The sequence below is a fragment of the Delphinus delphis genome, chromosome 20 (assembly GCF_949987515.2).
Source record: "Delphinus delphis chromosome 20, mDelDel1.2, whole genome shotgun sequence".
NCBI classification, from domain to species: domain Eukaryota; kingdom Metazoa; phylum Chordata; class Mammalia; order Artiodactyla; family Delphinidae; genus Delphinus; species Delphinus delphis.
In genome coordinates this window covers 17,789,937-17,806,991 of record NC_082702.1, presented here as the reverse complement: position 1 = coordinate 17,806,991, position 17,055 = coordinate 17,789,937, and the positions used below count along the sequence as shown (strand labels likewise).

The following is a 17,055-nucleotide window of genomic DNA, read 5'->3' as shown; positions in this document are numbered from 1 at the left end:
CTCTCTCTTTTTTTCTTAGCCTGGCTAGAGGCTTATCAATTTTATTGATCTTTTTAAAGAGTCAGCTTTTGTATTAACTGATTTTCTCTATTGATTTCCTGTTTCCAATTTCACTGAGTTATGCTGCAATTCCTAGTATTTTTTTTCTCCTACTTCTTTTGGATTTTATTTGCTCTTCTTTTTCTGCTTTCTTAAGGTGGAAGTTTATATGATTGATTTTAGATTTTCCTTCTTTTTTCATGTATGCATTCAATGCTATAAATTTCCCTTTAAGCACTACTTTCACTGCATCCCACAAAGTTTGGTAAGTTGTATTTTCATTTTTGTCTAGTTCAAAATATGTTAAAACTTTAAAATTTTTATTTATTTATTTTTGGCTGCATTGGATCTTCGTTGCGGTGCACGGGCTTCTCTCATTGCGGTGGCTTCTCTTGTTGCAGAGCCAGGCTCTAGGTGCGCGGGCTTCAGTAGTTGCAGAGCGCAGGCTCAGTAGTTGTGGCCCACTGGCTCTGGAGCGCAGGCTCAGTAGTTGTGGCGCACGGGCTTAGTTGCTCCACGGCATGTGGGATCTTCCGGGACCAGGGCTTGAACCTGTGCCCCCTGCATTGGCAGGCAGATTCTTAACAACTGGTGCCACCAGGGAAGTCCCAAAATACGTTAAAACTTCTCTTGAGGTTTCTTCTTTGGCCCATGTGTCATTTAGAAGTGTTAGTCTCCATGTATTTTGGTATATCCCAACCATCTTTCTGTTATTGAGTTCTCGTTTAATTCCATTGTATTCTGAGAGCAGACATTGTATGATTTCTGTTCTTTAGAATTTGTTAAGGTGTGTTTTATGGCCTAGAACGTGGTCTATATTGGTGAATATTCCATATGAGTTTGAGGAGAACATGTATTCTGCTATTGTTGGATGAAGCAGTCCATAAATGTTTATTATATCCAGTTGATTGATATTGTTGAATTCCTCTGTATTCTTACTAATTTTATGCCTGTTGGATCTGTCCATTTCTCATAGAGAGGTGCTGAAATCTCCAACTATGATAGTGGACTCATCAATTTCTCTTTGCAAGTTTAGTAGTTTTTGCCTCACGTAGTTTGATGCTCTGGTGTTCTGCACATGCACATTAAGGATTACCATATCTTCTTGGAGAATTGACCTTTTTATCATTATGTAATGTCCCTCTTTAGCCCTGATAAATTTTCTTGCTGTGAAGTCTGCTCTGTCTGAAATTTTTGATAGTGTTAGTATGGTATATTTTTCTTCATCCATTTACTTTTAATCTATATGTGTCTTTATATCTAAAGTGGGTTTCTTGTAGACAACATATTGTTGGGTCTTGTTTTTTGATCCACTCTGACAGTCTCTGTCTATTAATTGGTGCATTTAGACCATTCAAAGCAATTGTTGATATAGTCAGATTAATAACTACCGTATTTGTCACTGTTTTTTATTTGTTGCCCTTGTTTTTTTATTTTTTTTGGCCGTGCCACGCGGCTTGCACCGGCTTGTTCCCTGACCAGGGATTGAACCCATGCCCCCTGCATTGGAAGCACAGAGTCTTAACTGCTGGACCTCCAGGGAAGTCCCTGCCCTTTGCAATTTTAATTGAGTATTTTATGTGATTTCATTTTCTCTCCTTTCTTAGCATATCAGATGTACCTCTTTTTTACTTTTTAAAGTGGTTGCCCAAGAGTTTGCATTTATAGTTTACATTTATAGTTAATTCAAGTCTACTTTCAATAGCCCTATACCACTTAATGGGTAGTGTGGGTACCTTAAAGTAACAAAATATTTCTAATTCCTCCCTCTTGACCCTTTCATTGCTGTCATTTATTTCATATATACATATATATGTAGTTGCTATTATTATTTTGAACAAACTATTATCTGTTAGATCAATTAGGAATAAGAACAATTAAAATATTTCTTTTACCTTCACTTTTCTCTTTTTTTGATGCTCTTCCTTTCTTTATGAAGATCTGAGTTTCTGACCTATGTCATTTTCCTCCTCTCTAAAGAACTTTTAACGTTTCTCTCAAGGGGGATCTACTGGTAACAAGTTTCCTCAGTTTTTGTTTGTCTGAGGAAGTCTTTATTTCTCCTTTACTTTTGAAGGATAATTTTGCAGGATACAAATTTCTAGGTTGGTGATATTTTTCTCTCAATACTTAAAATATTTCAGTCTATTCTTTTAAAAATATTTATTTATTTATTTTTGGCTCTGTTGGGTCTCCGTTGCTGCGTGCAGCGAGCAGGGGCTACTCTTCGTTGCGGTGCACAGACTTCTCATTGCGGTGGCTTCTCCTGTTGCGGAGCACAGGCCTTAGGTGCGCAGGCTTCAATAGTTGTGGCACGTGGGCTCAGAGGTTGTGGCGCACAGGCTCAGCCGTTGTGACGCACAGGCTCAGCCGTTGTGGCACATGGGCCTAGTTGCTCCGCGGCATGTGGGATCCTCCCAGACCAGGGCTCGAACCCGTGTCCCCTGCATTTGCAGGCAGACTCTCAACCACTGTGCCACCAGGGAAGTCCCCAGTCTCTTCTTACTTGCATGGTTTCTGAGGAGAAGCTGGATGTCAGGCTTATCCTTGCTCCTCTATAGGTAAGGTGTTTTTTCCTCTCGTTTCTTTCAGCATTTTTTTTTTTTTTTTTTCTGTATGCAGACCTCTCACTGTTGTGGCCTCTCCCGTTGCAGAGCACAGCCTCCGGACACGCAGGCTCAGCGGCCATGGCTCACGAGCCTAGCCGCTCCGCAGCATGTGGGATCTTCCCAGACCGGGGCACGAACCCGTGTCCCCTGCATCGGCAGGCGGACTCTCAACCACTGCGCCACCAGGGAAGCCCCTGCCCCTTTTCTTGATTGGGCTGTTTGTTTTGTTTTTGTTGTTGAGTCCTGTGAGCTGTTTGTATATTTTGGAAATTAAGCTCTTGTCAGTTGCAGCTTCATTTGCAAATATTTTCTCCTACTCCATAGGTTGTCTTTTCATTTTGTTTATGGTTTTCTTTGCTGCATAAAAGCTTATAAGTTTGATTAGGTCCTATTTGGTTATTTTTGCTTTTACTTCTTTTGCCTTGGGAGTCTGACCTAAGAAAACAGTGCTATGATTTACATCAGAGCATGTTTTGCCTATGTTCTCTTCTATGAGTTTTATGCTGTCATGTCTTATATTTAAGTCTTTAAGCCATTTTGAGTTTATTTTTTGTGTATGGTGTGAGAGGGAGTGGTCTAACTTCATTGTTTTACATGTAACTGTCCAGCTTCCCCACGCTACTTGCTGAAGAGAATGTTTTTTCTCCATTGTATATTCTTGCCTCCTTTGTTGAAGATTACTTGACCATAGGTGTGTGGTGTTTCCAATTTTTGATTATTATGAATAATATTTCTATGAATGCCCATGTTCAAGTTTTTATGTGGACATTTGGTTTCATTTTTCTTAGGTAAAAACCTAGGAGTAAAGTTGCTGGATCATAAGCTAACACATATGTTTAAATTTTGAGGAATTGCTGAACTATTTTCCAAAGTGGCTGCACGATTTTACATTCACACCAGCCCTATATGAGAGTTCCGATTTCTCTTGTTATTGTCTGATTTTTTTGTTTTTGTTTTGTTTTGTTTTGTTTTTGCGGTACGTGGGCCTCTCACTGTTGTGGCCTCTGCCGCTGCGGAGCACAGGCTCTGGACACGCAGGCTCAGCAGCCATGGCTCACGGGCCCAGCCATTCCGTGGCATGTGGGATCTTCCCGGACCGGGGCACGAACCCGTGTCCCCTGCATCGGCAGGTGGACTCTCAACCACTGCGCCACCAGGGAGGCCCTATTGTTTGATTTTTTGATTACAGACATTCAACTAGGTATGAAGTGGTAGCTCAATATGTTTCTTTGTTTGTTTGGTTTGTTCTGTTTTTTATATTTAGGTGCTATAATCGAATGTCTTTTCTTCCCCAGTTTTATCGAGGTATAATTGACATACGGCACTGCATAAGCTTAAGGTGTACAACATGTTTTGACTTACATACATCATGAAATGATTACCATAATAGGTTTAGTGAACATCCATCATCTCATATAGATACAACATGAAAGAGATCGATAATATTTTTTTCCTTGTGATGAGAACTTTTAGGATTTACTCTCTTTACACAATATGGTTTTGATTTACATTTCCCTAATGGCTTAAGATGTTGAGCACGTTTCCAAGTGCTTATAGATTAGTCACATATCTTTTTTGGAGAAAGGCCTATTCAAATCATTTGCCTATTTTAAAATTGGATTGCTTGTTTCTTTACTGTTGAGTTTTAAGTGTGTTTTACGTATTCTAGACACAAGTCCCTTACCTGGTATATGATTTTCAAAAATGTTCTTCCATCGTATGGGTTGTTTTTCACTTTCTTGATGGTGTCTTTTGAAGCACAGAAGTTTTTTATTTTGATAATGTCCAGTTTATCATTGTTGTTGTTGTTGCTGCTGCTGCTTTTGCTTTTGTTGTCATATCTAAGAAACCACTGACTAATGCAAATTCACAAAGGTTTCCACCCATGTTTTCTTCTAAGAGCCTTGTAATTTTAGCTCTCACATTTAGGTCTTTGATCCATTTTGAGTTAATTTTTGTATATGGTACGAGGTAAGGGTCCAACTTCATTCTTTGGCATGTGGATATTCACTCGTCCCAGCACAATTTGTCGAAAAGATTTTTCTTTCCCTTTTTAATTATCTTGGCACACTTGTTGAAAATCAGGTGACCAAAAATATGAGTGCTTATTTCTGGATTATGAGTTCTATTTCATCCATCTGCATGTCTGTCCTTATGCTAGTACTACACTGTCTTGATTACTGTCTCTTTGTATGTTTTGAAAATTGTTCTGAAGTTGGAAATTGTGAGACCTCTACCTTTGTTCCTTTACAAGATTTTTTTTGGCTATTCTGCTTCCCTTGAGTTTCTGTATAAATTTTAGGATTGAGGTAGGAGGTAGATGGGCCCCTGGGCTGAACAGCTGGTTTTTGTCAAGTGGAGTACAATCGAAGCTTTGTTTTCCCTGGACACTCCAAGGAGGAGGTTAATGGCAGGAGCTGAGCTCTGCTGGAGTAAAAAGATAAGACGACCACTCCTGAGGTCAAGGAAAACTCCCTGACTGCACAGGTGCAGAAAGACTCCTTGGGGTTCAAAAAGGAGGGCCCACCACCCCATAACAGGTGACGCCAAGCCTCCACAAGCCTCTGCGCTGGAATCCATCTTGACAAAACGATGTGCATGCATGTTGGGGAGTGTCCTAGAACAAGTCAGATGTGGGAAAAGAACTAAGAAAGCTGGCCAAAGGTAGACAAAGATGTGGAAGAACTGCCCTTTATAAATGATTTAACTGCCTCTTTCCTGCACTCCTCCTCATTAGGGGGGACGCCCACAGTCTTTCTCTCCAGGTGTGTATTTCTGCCCTGCTTCTGTCTTAAATAAACAAACTGTTTCTCTGTGTGCTCTCCCACTTGTTGTGCTGTGTCTCTAATCATAAATTTTGGACCTGTTTTTACAATTTTTGCCCCTTTGAGAAATTCATTTTTCAAATGGGGCAAGGGCCAGGGGAAGTTTGCATCTAGCCTCTAGCCCCTGGTGGTCTAGCGACTAGGATTCCTGGTTTTCATCCAAGCTGCCCAGGTTCAATTCCTGGGCAGGGAACTAAGATCTCTCTTCAGGACCGCTCACTGCTGTCTCTCTGATACCAGGATCAGCTTGTCAGTTTTAGAAAAGAAGTCTGCTGGGATTTTGATGGGATGGTGTTGAATCTGTAGATCACTTTGGAGGGTATTTTCATCAGAATAGTAAGTCTGCTAATCCATGAACATGGGTTGCTTTTCCATTCATTTAAGTCTTTTAAAATTTATTTTAACAATGTTTTGTAATTTTCAGAGTATAAGTATTACACTTTTTTGGTTAAATTTATTCCTATTTTGATGCTTTTGTAAATGCAATTTTCTTCTTAATTTTTTTTCTGGATTGTTCGTTGCAAGTGGATAGGAATACTGTTGATTTTTAAACTATTGATCTGGTATTCTGCAACCTTCTGAACTCACTCAGTCTATCCTTTTTTCAGATCCCATTTAAAATTATGAGGGGACACCAGCACATTGTGAGTTCCTGTCACTTCTGTGTGGATGACACAAAGGTCCTCAGTGGCTCCTATGACTGCACCGTGAAGCTGTGGGTAGGTGGCCCAGTGTTAGGTGGAACCCAAACGTCCCATAAGCTTATGTCTCCTCTTGTGGAGAGTTCCCCGGTACTGAGTTCCCAGACATTCAAGGATCCCAAAGATTTGGAGAGACCTTTCTGAGCAAAGTGCAAGAAGAAGCAGCAAAGTGAGGGCTCACCCTAGTTTCAAGTCACCAGAGAGAGATGAAGTTAGTGTGTCTGCTGTCAGCCTGTTAATTTAGAAACAGTGGGAGCAGGGATGGAGACCGCTGGACCAGGAGCTCACCACCTTTTGTTAGAGACTGTGCCTGAGACCTAGCTGGGGTCTCTGAGCTGTGTTATCTCTCTGGGCCTCCTTCTCGTTTGGAATATTCAGTTCCATCCACAGAGATGGTATTACGGCTAGGCCTAGGGGATCCCAAGAGGACAGAAAAGTGGCCAGACCTGGGACCTGTCCATGAAGGGTGATTGGGAGAGGTAGGCCTGAGCACAGGTCAGTGCCACAGGGTGCAGGAAGCAGGGGCAGAGGAACAGGGATGTGGTGGTCAGATGAGGTTACAGGGAGGTGGCCACCAAGAGCTCTTCCAAAGTCTTCTGGGCACAGCCAGCAGACTCTAGTGGGCCTGCCTGGGGGCACTGCTGGTCAGTCGGGAGCGGGTGAGGAGGGAGCAGGGCTGGGAGATGGCAGTGGCATCAGGGGCCGGGCCACAGATGACTGTGTGGCGGGGGCAGGGCCCACGGGGAAGGACGGTCAGTTCCGAGTTTTGCTATCTCATCTGGCTTCAGGGGCAGGAGGGGGACAGGGCGGAGTGAGTCAAGGCTGGTTCCTGGGTTCTGCTTTGGGTAACTAGGTGGAGGATAGCTCCTTACCCTCCGGATCACCTTGGAGGAGCATCTTCTGGGTCATCTTCTGGGTCTTGGCGGGTACCAAGCCAGGCAGACTGGGCAGGAGGGTTTGGGGCTATCCAAGTGGTTCGGGCCCCGCATTAGTGACCTACCAGCTGTTTGACCCTGGGTGGTTACATGACCTCCCGGGCCTCCCTAAACCTCCCCAGGCCTCACAGGATCAGCCGTGTGCTGGGGCCACCCCAGGGCCTGCCTGGCCCATACCAGGTCCCGACAGACATCCACTCTCTCCTTTTCTGTGGCTCTTATCCACCCCCCATCCCCCCACCCATACCCATGATCTTCTTGTTGGGAAAACCACTGCTTCCTCTGGGAACCCTAAGCCCTTTCCCAACCCTCTGGGATGACTGAGAAGGCCTGGGGGTGAGGGGGTCTCTGCTGGTTGTCACCCAGGGGGAGGGGGGGATGGTGACTTTCCAAGTGTGCATTTTGCTTTGTCATCTTCAGATGCTTCTCATGTTCTTCTCACCTTCTGAGTCAGTGGAAGGACTCTCAGGGGTTTCTGTCTGTTTTGGCCAGAGGGCTTCTGTCTCTATAAGGGGACATCTGCCTGTTTTCTTTTGTTGTCCCAAGATTAGGGACCATCCATCCAGATGTCCTTGGCTCCCGCAGCAGCTTCACTGCCCTGGCTCCCTACCTACTCCGTGCCCCAGCCAGGACCCCGTCACTTCAGCCTGCCCAAGCGTCCTCAATACCTGACTTACTCACAGCCCTACCCCCTGCCACCACCTTCTCCAGCTGCCCCCTCCGTCCCTCTGCCCTCCTTCACACCTCCACCCCTAGTTGCAGAATCACTAGTTCTCTGGTCTCCCTGCCTTGGCTGCCCCTCCAATGGTCCTCTTTCCCCCTCCTGGCTCTCTTTTCCCCATCTTTTTCTCTGCTCCTGGCTCCTCCTGTGGCTCTCCCTGCCCCAGCGGCAGCTCGTGGCACGAGCCCTCCCTCAGGAGATGACTAAGCCATTACCCTGCGCATCACCTTCTCTGTCACAGTATCTTGGGCAAGTGTCTCCTTGCCTCTCCCTTCTCTCCTCCACTCTCACCGTCTTCCATCTCCAGTCCTTCCTCTCAACCCACCCAAAGCCAAACTTCTGATTTAATCTTTTAAAAAGGTCCCTTTCCCCTAACTGCAGATCACTGTGAAAGACCATAAATGTATGAAGAAGCTGAGAAAAAAAGTATTCTTAGTCCTGTGCCCAGTCTCTCTCTGATATGGTACATCTCTTTCCAATCATTGTGAAAAAAAAATCACTGGTAGTTTTTCTCATACTATGAAGGTAATACGGTTTTATCACCAAAATACATAAAGACACAAAGAAGAAAATAAAACATTGTTCCATGAACCCTGAGTTAACTACCATGAAAATGTTGGAGTGTAGCTTTTCTTTTTCCTGTTCGCACATGTATACACACATTTATGAAATTGAAACCATACAGAAAAACTGTTTATATAATCACAGTAAACTTGGGCTACAAATATTGTCACATCTCCTTTATGTTTCTAACCACTTATTAGAACCCCTTCCTCCCCATTCATTCAAAGTGCAACCAACATCTCCCCTTAAATTATCTGAGTCCACAGAAAGAATTCCTGGTTCCAAATGCCCGGTGAAGGGGAAACTGCTTTATTTGTCTTCTCACACCCCTAGCCAATGACCCATTTATTTCAAGAAACACTCAATACAAAACAGAGACATTTCCACTGTCTTTGGAATTCACTAACAACATCTGGCTTGTATTGCCGTCTATTGAATATCTCCTGCCAAATCATTCATGACTGTGCACATTTTCCAAGAGAGTTATCTGTCCGTGGTTGCTATTCCTCCTCTTGGCCATATGGCAGCACTATTGAACGCTGAACCTGCACAGTCCATTCTAGTTCTGCCCTTAACTGGCCCCGGGGCCCTGCACGGACCGCAGTGGGCCTCAGCCCCAGGCCCCACGACGATCATTTTCTTAGTTCCCGGACAATGTTTGTCCTAGAGCAACACACCAGCCAGGGAGGCTGGATCCCAGGCTGTCAGAACCAGCCCTTTCTTCCCAAGCCACGAGGCTCATGAGCTGGGCCTCCAGCCTGAATGTGTCCTGCTCCCATGAATTCCTCTCTGGGATCTCTTCCTGTCGGTGGGCTTTGATTAAGGCCTGCTGGGTTCACCCAAACACAACCGCACCGTTTCAAGTTTCACGGAGCAGGGGTTGGGGGACTGGGTCTGTGCAGAAAAGAGTTCGCACGGTAGGCCTGAGACTGCTGTCCTTGGAAAGGCCCACTGGCAAGGCTGGCCTTGGCTGCCATCTGGGAACTTGACTGGTAAACAGTGTTCTATAGTCGTATGAATCTTTCCCTAAGTGATAAAGGGGCCTCACGGACGGTTTGTGCAAACCACGCGGTTGATGCTCTACACCGGCTCTCCTTCTGGGAGTCTGGAATTCGGGTGCACGCTGCACAGTGTCTGTGTCACCCGACCCCGATAAAAACCTGGGCCCCGAGGTTCAGGTGCGTCTCCCCGGTAGACAGCACCTCACACATGTTGTTACAACTGGTTGCTGCAGGAATTAAGCATGTCCCGTGTGACCCACAGAGAGAGACTCTTGCAAGCAGTGCCTGGTTTCCTCTGGACCTCACCCCATGTACCCTTCCCTTTGCTGATTTTGCTTTGCGTCCTTTGGCTGTAATAAATCTTAGCCGTGAGCACGACTATATTCAGAGTCCTGTGAGTCCTGGAGAATCACCAATCCCGGGGGTGGTCTTGGGGACCCCTGACACAGGGTCCTTTGCCTCCCAGCAGGCTTGGGGTCTTCATGCAAAGTGGTCTCTGCATATCAGGAAGAATTGTCCCAGGCCTGCCCTGGTCAGGCCAAAAGCTCCCCCAACCGGGCACCATAATTTCATATAACAGTGCAAGGCCTTTCTGTGAATTCACTGTCTTACTAATAACATTTGTTTCTAGGGGACTTTCCACCCCTGCTTATCCTGAAAAGCTGTGGACACATTTCTTACTGAAAGTATTTTATCTCTGCCCCAGCACGCACCCTTCACTTTGGTACCCCGATTGTTCCCATCCTATTGTCAGTTATTACCCTGCTCTGTTCTCATCCTATTCTGCAGTTATCTCCCTTCAGTGTGATCAGAGTTGCTTGGGCCCCACTGTTGGGAGTGCTCAAATTTGTTTTAACTGTCCCCTTTAGGTGGACACAGACTGTTGCCGGTGTGTTTGCCGTCTGTCCCCTCTAACACGTGACAAACCTTTTTCATGCATGCCACAACTCAGATTATCTCCTTAAGGGAGACCCCCTCAGGATAGAATTGCTGGGTCAAACAGTGGGAACTTGTAAAAAGTTCTTGAAAGATCTTGCTAGATTTTGTGGCGCCTCTTTGGCCGGTAGAGAATGAGAAAATTACCCGTTTGCAGCTCTGCCCTCAGAGCCGCCCGTTTCCATCGGCCACTGTGGGATCGAGGGGGAGTTTTCCCGGGGTTGCCGGCGAGGGTGTCCTTCCTGCTTTGGGGGTGGAGGGGAAGTCCTTTTGCCCCTCTGAGCTGGGTGAGAGTCATAGGGCAAGATTCTCAGGTTCTCAAGGTTCTCAGACAAGCCCAGGGCTGATGTTGAACTCAACCACAGCTTCAGCCGACACCTCAGTGACCTCTGGCCCTCTCCCCCTCTCTCCCGCTGACCTGAGGATGCCGTGGATGGATCTGTTGTTCGGAATTTTGAGCCGGGGCCCGGAGCTCCTGTTTTAGAATGCAGCGTCACGGCTGACAGCAGAAGGTGACTTGCCCTCATTTTACTCTGGTCAGGAAAGTGAGAGGGAAGAGTAGGCCAGCACACAGCACGCCCGGGTCAGTTCACTGTCTCTTAAGCAAATACCCAACCTTACTCCCATATATCGGTCTCATGGTTCCCATCTTTTGCTGTGAGAATCAAGTAGATGTAATAACCCTTTGAAAATTTAAAATGCTAAAAAGGCAAATTTTATTGTGGCTGAAGCCAGTCTGAATGTTCTTCACGGAGTTTATTTCCTGCAGTCACACCTGTGGACTGGGTCAGATGCGAGGCTCACTAGCGATTCAGTCCAGGACCTCATTTCACAGGGGAAACTGAGACGCAGGAAGCAGAGGGAAGCCCAAGCTGTCACCTGGGGAGCGTCGGGGCTGGGAGGCAGCCTAGGGGCTGGGAGGCAGCCTCTGGGATGCACTTGCATTTACCCCTCACACAGATGTGAGACGGGCCTTTAAAAGGGGATTTGCTTTAAAGTGGATTCACTTTTATCCTGAGCAGCAGCTACAAAATTAGTCTGCTAGTGAAAACTAGTGTGGGAATTTAAGTTTCGTGGGAATTTACCTTACATAGAGGACAGAGATTGTCACAGAAACATGCAATATGAGAAGACAAGGGTACACTTATATTATTTTACTAAATGTACAAGAAAGCATTTCAGAATGAGATGAGCTACGAAAGTCTTTTCCTGTAAAAATATAGACAAGTGACCAGAGAAAGAAGTGACTGATCCTTGTGAGTTGTAGCTCCTTCTAGAAGAAGACAATTACAGAACAGAAGAAATGATACCTTTAACGCCCCAGATATAAAAGAACATATTTGTGTGACTGAGGGATTAAAGAAGAGAATGGTGCTGTGGTGCCTTCTGTGTTAGGGGCTCTCTGTTTTCACTGAGAACCTCTGTTCTCCGGGGGGGCACTCATGGAACATCTTTAGGAAGATTCAGGTATTATTTGCAATCTTGGTCCTAAACTATAGAAATTTTCTGTAAAAATTTCCTCTTTTTTTTTTTTTTCATAGAAACCACAGGCATAATAATCTGGGTCATTAAGACCCTATGTTTGTCATTTTATTTCCAGAATTATTGCAGCATCTTACGACAAAACAGTGAGGGCTTGGGACCTTGAAACAGGCAAGCTGCTGGTACGTATGCTTTGCCCTAGTGGAGACATCACAGCACAGGGTCTTTTTGTAAAATTAACTTTTATGGGAGTATAGTTGCTTTGCAGTGTTGTGCTGGTTTCTACTGTACAGCAAAATGAGTCAGTTATACATATGCATATATCCCCTCTTTTTTGGATTTCCTTCCCATTGAGGTCACTGTGGTGCACTCAGCAGAATTCAGAGCACAGGGTCTTGACTGGGCCTTAAGTGGCCTTGAGCTGGGCATGGAGTGTGAAGGGTAGCCAATCTTTCAGGAAAGGAAAATTTTCTCAGGGACCCAAAATGATGGAGGGTGAGCTTCAGGGAAGGGAGGCTTTCTGAAGCAGGCAGAAGAGGGCTCTCTTTGAGGGATGGGGAGGATGTGGAAGAAGGGAAGAAGTGGAGGCGGGTGTGGGAGGTGGCATTCCAGGCGGAGGGAACTGCATGGGAAAAGAGACCCTCCCCTAGGGATGTCTGCTTTTGATGGGGCAAGAGGCAGAGCTGAGGCCTTGGGACAAAGGCCACGCACGTGGCCAAAGCACGAGGCTTCTGGGCCCTTCCCAATCTGACCTCCATCTAAGAAGGTACCACCATCCATCCATCCAAACTGGCCCGAGATCCCCCTCTCTCTCCTGCCTGGTACCCAGGCAGCCCTGACCCTGCTCCAGGGGTTCCTCAGGGTCTCCTGTCCCATCCCCATCGCCCTTCCCCCAGCAGCTTCTCATCACCTCTCCTCTCCCTTCCTCCTCTTTTCTCTCCTTAAAAAAAAAAATCTTCCTTCCTGGTGTGAAGATCAATTTATACTCATTGTAAACAATTTTTGGAAAGACAAGATAAGCCAAGTTCAAAAAAACAAACACAGAAACCTTAAAACAACTCCCAGAGATTACAGTTAACACCTTGGTGTCTCTTTTCTTATACACATGTTAAATGTGAACACGGGCAAGTATATTCTGTTGGCAACATAGTGTCATTATATACTAGCAGATATAGGAGCATCAGTTACTCCTGGCTTTGAGCATTTTCCCAAATGCTTATTTCTAATTTATTTATTTGGCTGCACCGGGTCTTATTTGCAGCATGTGGGATCTTCGTTGCTGCGTGTGGCAACAAAGTTGCCTCATGTAGGATCTAGTTCCCTGACCAGGGCTCGAACCCCAGCCCCCTGGGCCCCCTGCATTGGGAGTACTGGACCACCAAGGAAGTCCCTATTTTGTTTTTAAATAAGTCCATTTGTATACTTTTTTTAGATTCCACGTATAAGTGGTATCATGTGATATTTATCTTTCTCTGTCTGACTTCACTGAGTACAATAATTTCTAGGTCCAACCGTGTTGCTGCAAATGGCAATAATTCATTCTTTTTAATGGCTGAGTAATATTCCATTGTATATTTATACCACATCTCATTCATCTGTTAATGGACTTTAGGTTGCTTCCATGTCTTGGCTATTGTAAATAGTTCTGCTATGTACATTGGGGTGCATGTATCTTTTTGAATTAAAGTTTTCAACTTTTCCAGATATATGCCCAGGAGTGGGATGGCTGGATCATATGGTAACTCTATTTTTAGTTTTTTAAGGAACCACAGTGGCTGCACCAATTTACATTCCCACCAACAGTGTAGGAGGGTTCCCTTTTCTCCACACCCTTTCCGTTTATTATTCTGATGATGGCTATTCTGAACAGTGTGAGGTGATACCTCATTATGGTTTTGATTTGCATTTCTCTAATAATTAACGACATTGAGCATCTTTTCATGTGCTTTTTGGCCATCTGTATTTCTTCTTTGGAGAAAGCCCTGGTTTCTTTTATGACCTAGTCATACACTATCCCTTCTGCCATATTGTATTCAAAGAAATGAGTCACTAAGTTGAGCCCACACTCTTGGGGCAGGTAATTAAGCTCCAGCTTGTGGAGGGAGGACTATCAAAGAATTGGTGGGCATATTTAAAAACCTTCACAATGGCAATACCATAATTTAGAACATACAGAGAGATCCTCCTTTCCTAAATATGTTGAGTAGCTCTTCGTCCCAAGGGGCTGAGGTTGTAGCGTCTTGTCCACAGGGCAGACATTCAATAAACACTTACCAAACTGAACAAGAAAAAAGTTGCCCAGGGGGCATTCCCTGGCGGTCCAGTGGTTAGGACTCTGCGCTTTCGCTGCCGAGGGCTCGGGTCCGATCCCTGGTCGGGAAGCTAAGATCCCACAAGCCACTTGGTGCAGCCAAAAAAAAAAGAAAAAGAATAAAGTTGGCCATTACTAGAACCTTGCTGCCAGTTCTGCTAGGTGCTTGCTATCCTTGTTCATCTGTCCTAGACACACATTAATTACATTTATTAATTAAAAATTAATTCATGAAAACTAAACAAACGAAAATTCAGTTCCTTATTTGCACCAGCCTATTACAAGTACTCCGTGGCCACATGTGGCCAGTGGCTGGCATACCGAACAGTACATAGAGAGAACATTTCAGAAAGTCCTGCTGGAATGCTGGGCTAGAGAGAAAACCTTTGGATTGTTGCCCTGTTTCAGTGGAAGCTCAGTCATGAAACCTTCATAGTCTCCTGTAAGTTTTCCCCCGATGGTAAATACGTGGTCTCAGGCTTGGATGTGGACCATGGAATCTGTATAACAGACGCGGAAGACACCACCACCGTGTCCCACATCAAAGGTGAGTTTGCGTGGGCTCCCTGCTCTATTCTGTCTGTGGTAACAGCCACTTGTCACTTGATAGACAGTGACTTTCGATTGCTTTATTTGGTGAAACTGCAATGCTGTGAATCACATCATTAAAGATGGGACATTGATTGATAAAGGCACAGGCAGTTAAAACTAAGACTGCTTAAGGATTTTCCGTTCAGTCTCGTGCTTGTAATAAATGAAGCAGTGCTCTGCTCCAACCTCACGTGGACATTTAAAGCCCAATTCTTTATTGAGTGGAGTCCCAACCTTCTTAACATTTATATTTAAAAATATAAAAATAATTATCACAATGATTATTAATAATGCATGTAAAATATTTATTGTGTTTTACAATGCTGATGATTTGCAATATTATTATTATTCATTGTCATGTAGAAAGAAACAAATTCAGACAATTAGAAAAAGAAGAGAATGGCATCTACTGAAAAAAAAATCATTGTATGTCAATTTCCCAGTTGTAATCCTATATAATGATTACGCAAGATGTTATCACTGGGGGAAACTGGGTGATGGGATCTCTCTGTATTATTCCTTACAACTGCATTTGAGTTAACAGTTATCTCAAAAGAAAAAGTTAAAAAATACATAATCATTGTAAAAAAAAATTAGTAAGTGTGTAAAGTAGAAAGAGCAAGGCTGCCGTACCTGTTTGGACTCCTCCCTGGAGGTACGTATTATTAACAATACATTGCTGGGTGGCCTTCGTGTGTGTGTGTGTGTGTGTGTGTGTGTGTGTGTGTTTGCACACACACAGTACTACTTCCCACATGCATTTAATGTATTTTTATCAACATGGCACCGTGATAGGTGCGCTGCCCCACAGCTTGCATATTTCCTTAATGTATCACCGCACACTCTACCTCTCCTCACGCTCGGAGTTCTAGCTGCACGCCACGCCCCTCCATGCTCTCTCCCCACGCCGGACCTTGGCACGTGCTGTTCCTTCTGCCTAGAGCACTCTTCCTTTCCTGCTTCCCTCGATAACTTTTAGGTCCCTTCCTCGACCTCTCGGGGCTGGGCCAGCCTTCCTTCTGCTGGCTGGGAGCCATGGCATATGCTGCAGATCGTTGCCTGCTCAAGGGTGTCTCCGCATCCACGTGGGAGCTCTGCAGGGGCAGTGGCAGGGGCGGGGGGCAGTGCTCCTCCAAAGCCTGGTTCACGGCAGGCACCTTGTGTGAGTGCAGAGTCCCTTGTGAAAACCAGAGCTGCATCTCTGTAATACTGTCGCTGTCCAGGGGAGCAGGGTGAGCCTGTGCGTCCCTTGGAGCCTGTGGCCCAGAGTATGGAACGCACGGTAACGAGTCACTTTCCTTGTGCCTCAGATCATCACAGGATGTCGGTCACAGCATGCTGCTTTGACCCAGACAGCCAGAAGGTGGCTTCCGTCTCACTGGACAGGAGCATCAAGATCTGGGATGTGACATCCCAGGCCACGCTGCTCACCATCACCAAGTGAGGAGGCCCTGGGAGGCCGGGCAGCATCCTGCAGCGGGGAGGTGGGTGGGAGTCCCCCTTCACGCCCTCCTGGATTCGGCCTGTGCCCCTTTGGCTCCCCAGCTGGTGTCAATGTGGGGCATCTCCAACTATGGTCCGCTGGTGCTGTGAGGAGACTGGAGATGGAGAAAGGGAAGGGGACAGACAGGCAGGGGGAAACCACTAGCTGTGGTCCCTGGGCTGGGACGGCCCTCAGATGCATTCATTTCAGCGTGAGCCAACACTGGCAAACATTGTGCAGTGTCCCACTCCCACCCCAAAATGTGGATTTCCAGCATCCCATGTAAAATGGGAAGATCTGATAATCCAGGGCCTGCAAGGGTCACTTTGTCTGTGGCCACCGGCACCAAGTGGGTGGCCAGCCCTCTCCAGCGGGCCTTGGAGTCAGGATCCCAGAATGTGCATATGCCCTGTCACCCTGCCCGCTCGGCTCAGTTACGAGCCCGGCCGGCCTGGACCAGGCTTTCCCCTGGGGGTCTGGCCCGGGGTTAAGAGAGTGCAGGTTCTCATCCTACGTGACCTTGGACCTTAGTTTCCTCACCTGCAAACTGAGCCCAGGTGAGGTCTGCACGAGATAACACACAGGCTGCATGGTGGGCGCTCAGCACGGGCTCTGTTACCAAGGGTGACTCCCGTGGACACCAGGGTCGGGAGGGGCCGTGGGACACCTGCCCTGCTCCTTAGACCTACTCCGTGGTGGCAGTGAGGAGGGTGACGCAGCAGAGGCGGCCGCAGCTCCAGCTTGGGTGTCACAATCCACTCCACTTTGCTTCCCCAAGGAGGGTGGAAAGGGAGCTAAGGAAAATGTCTATTGGTATATTGGATTGACCCACATTTGTGAATTTTCTGGAAATGTAG

General features: G+C 45.9%; 1 protein-coding gene across 1 annotated transcript in view; it reads left to right on the top strand.

Annotated features, from left to right (window-relative positions):
* Positions 1-17,055, top strand: part of WDR88 (WD repeat domain 88) — a 36,429-nt gene that overhangs the window by 4,771 nt on the left and 14,603 nt on the right. Inside the window, exons 2-6 of the mRNA XM_059999282.1 lie at positions 6,082-6,192; positions 10,755-10,843; positions 11,932-11,995; positions 14,533-14,671; positions 16,026-16,155. Coding sequence (XP_059855265.1) covers positions 6,082-6,192; positions 10,755-10,843; positions 11,932-11,995; positions 14,533-14,671; positions 16,026-16,155 — 533 coding nt within the window. The remainder of the gene's footprint in view (positions 1-6,081; positions 6,193-10,754; positions 10,844-11,931; positions 11,996-14,532; positions 14,672-16,025; positions 16,156-17,055) is intronic.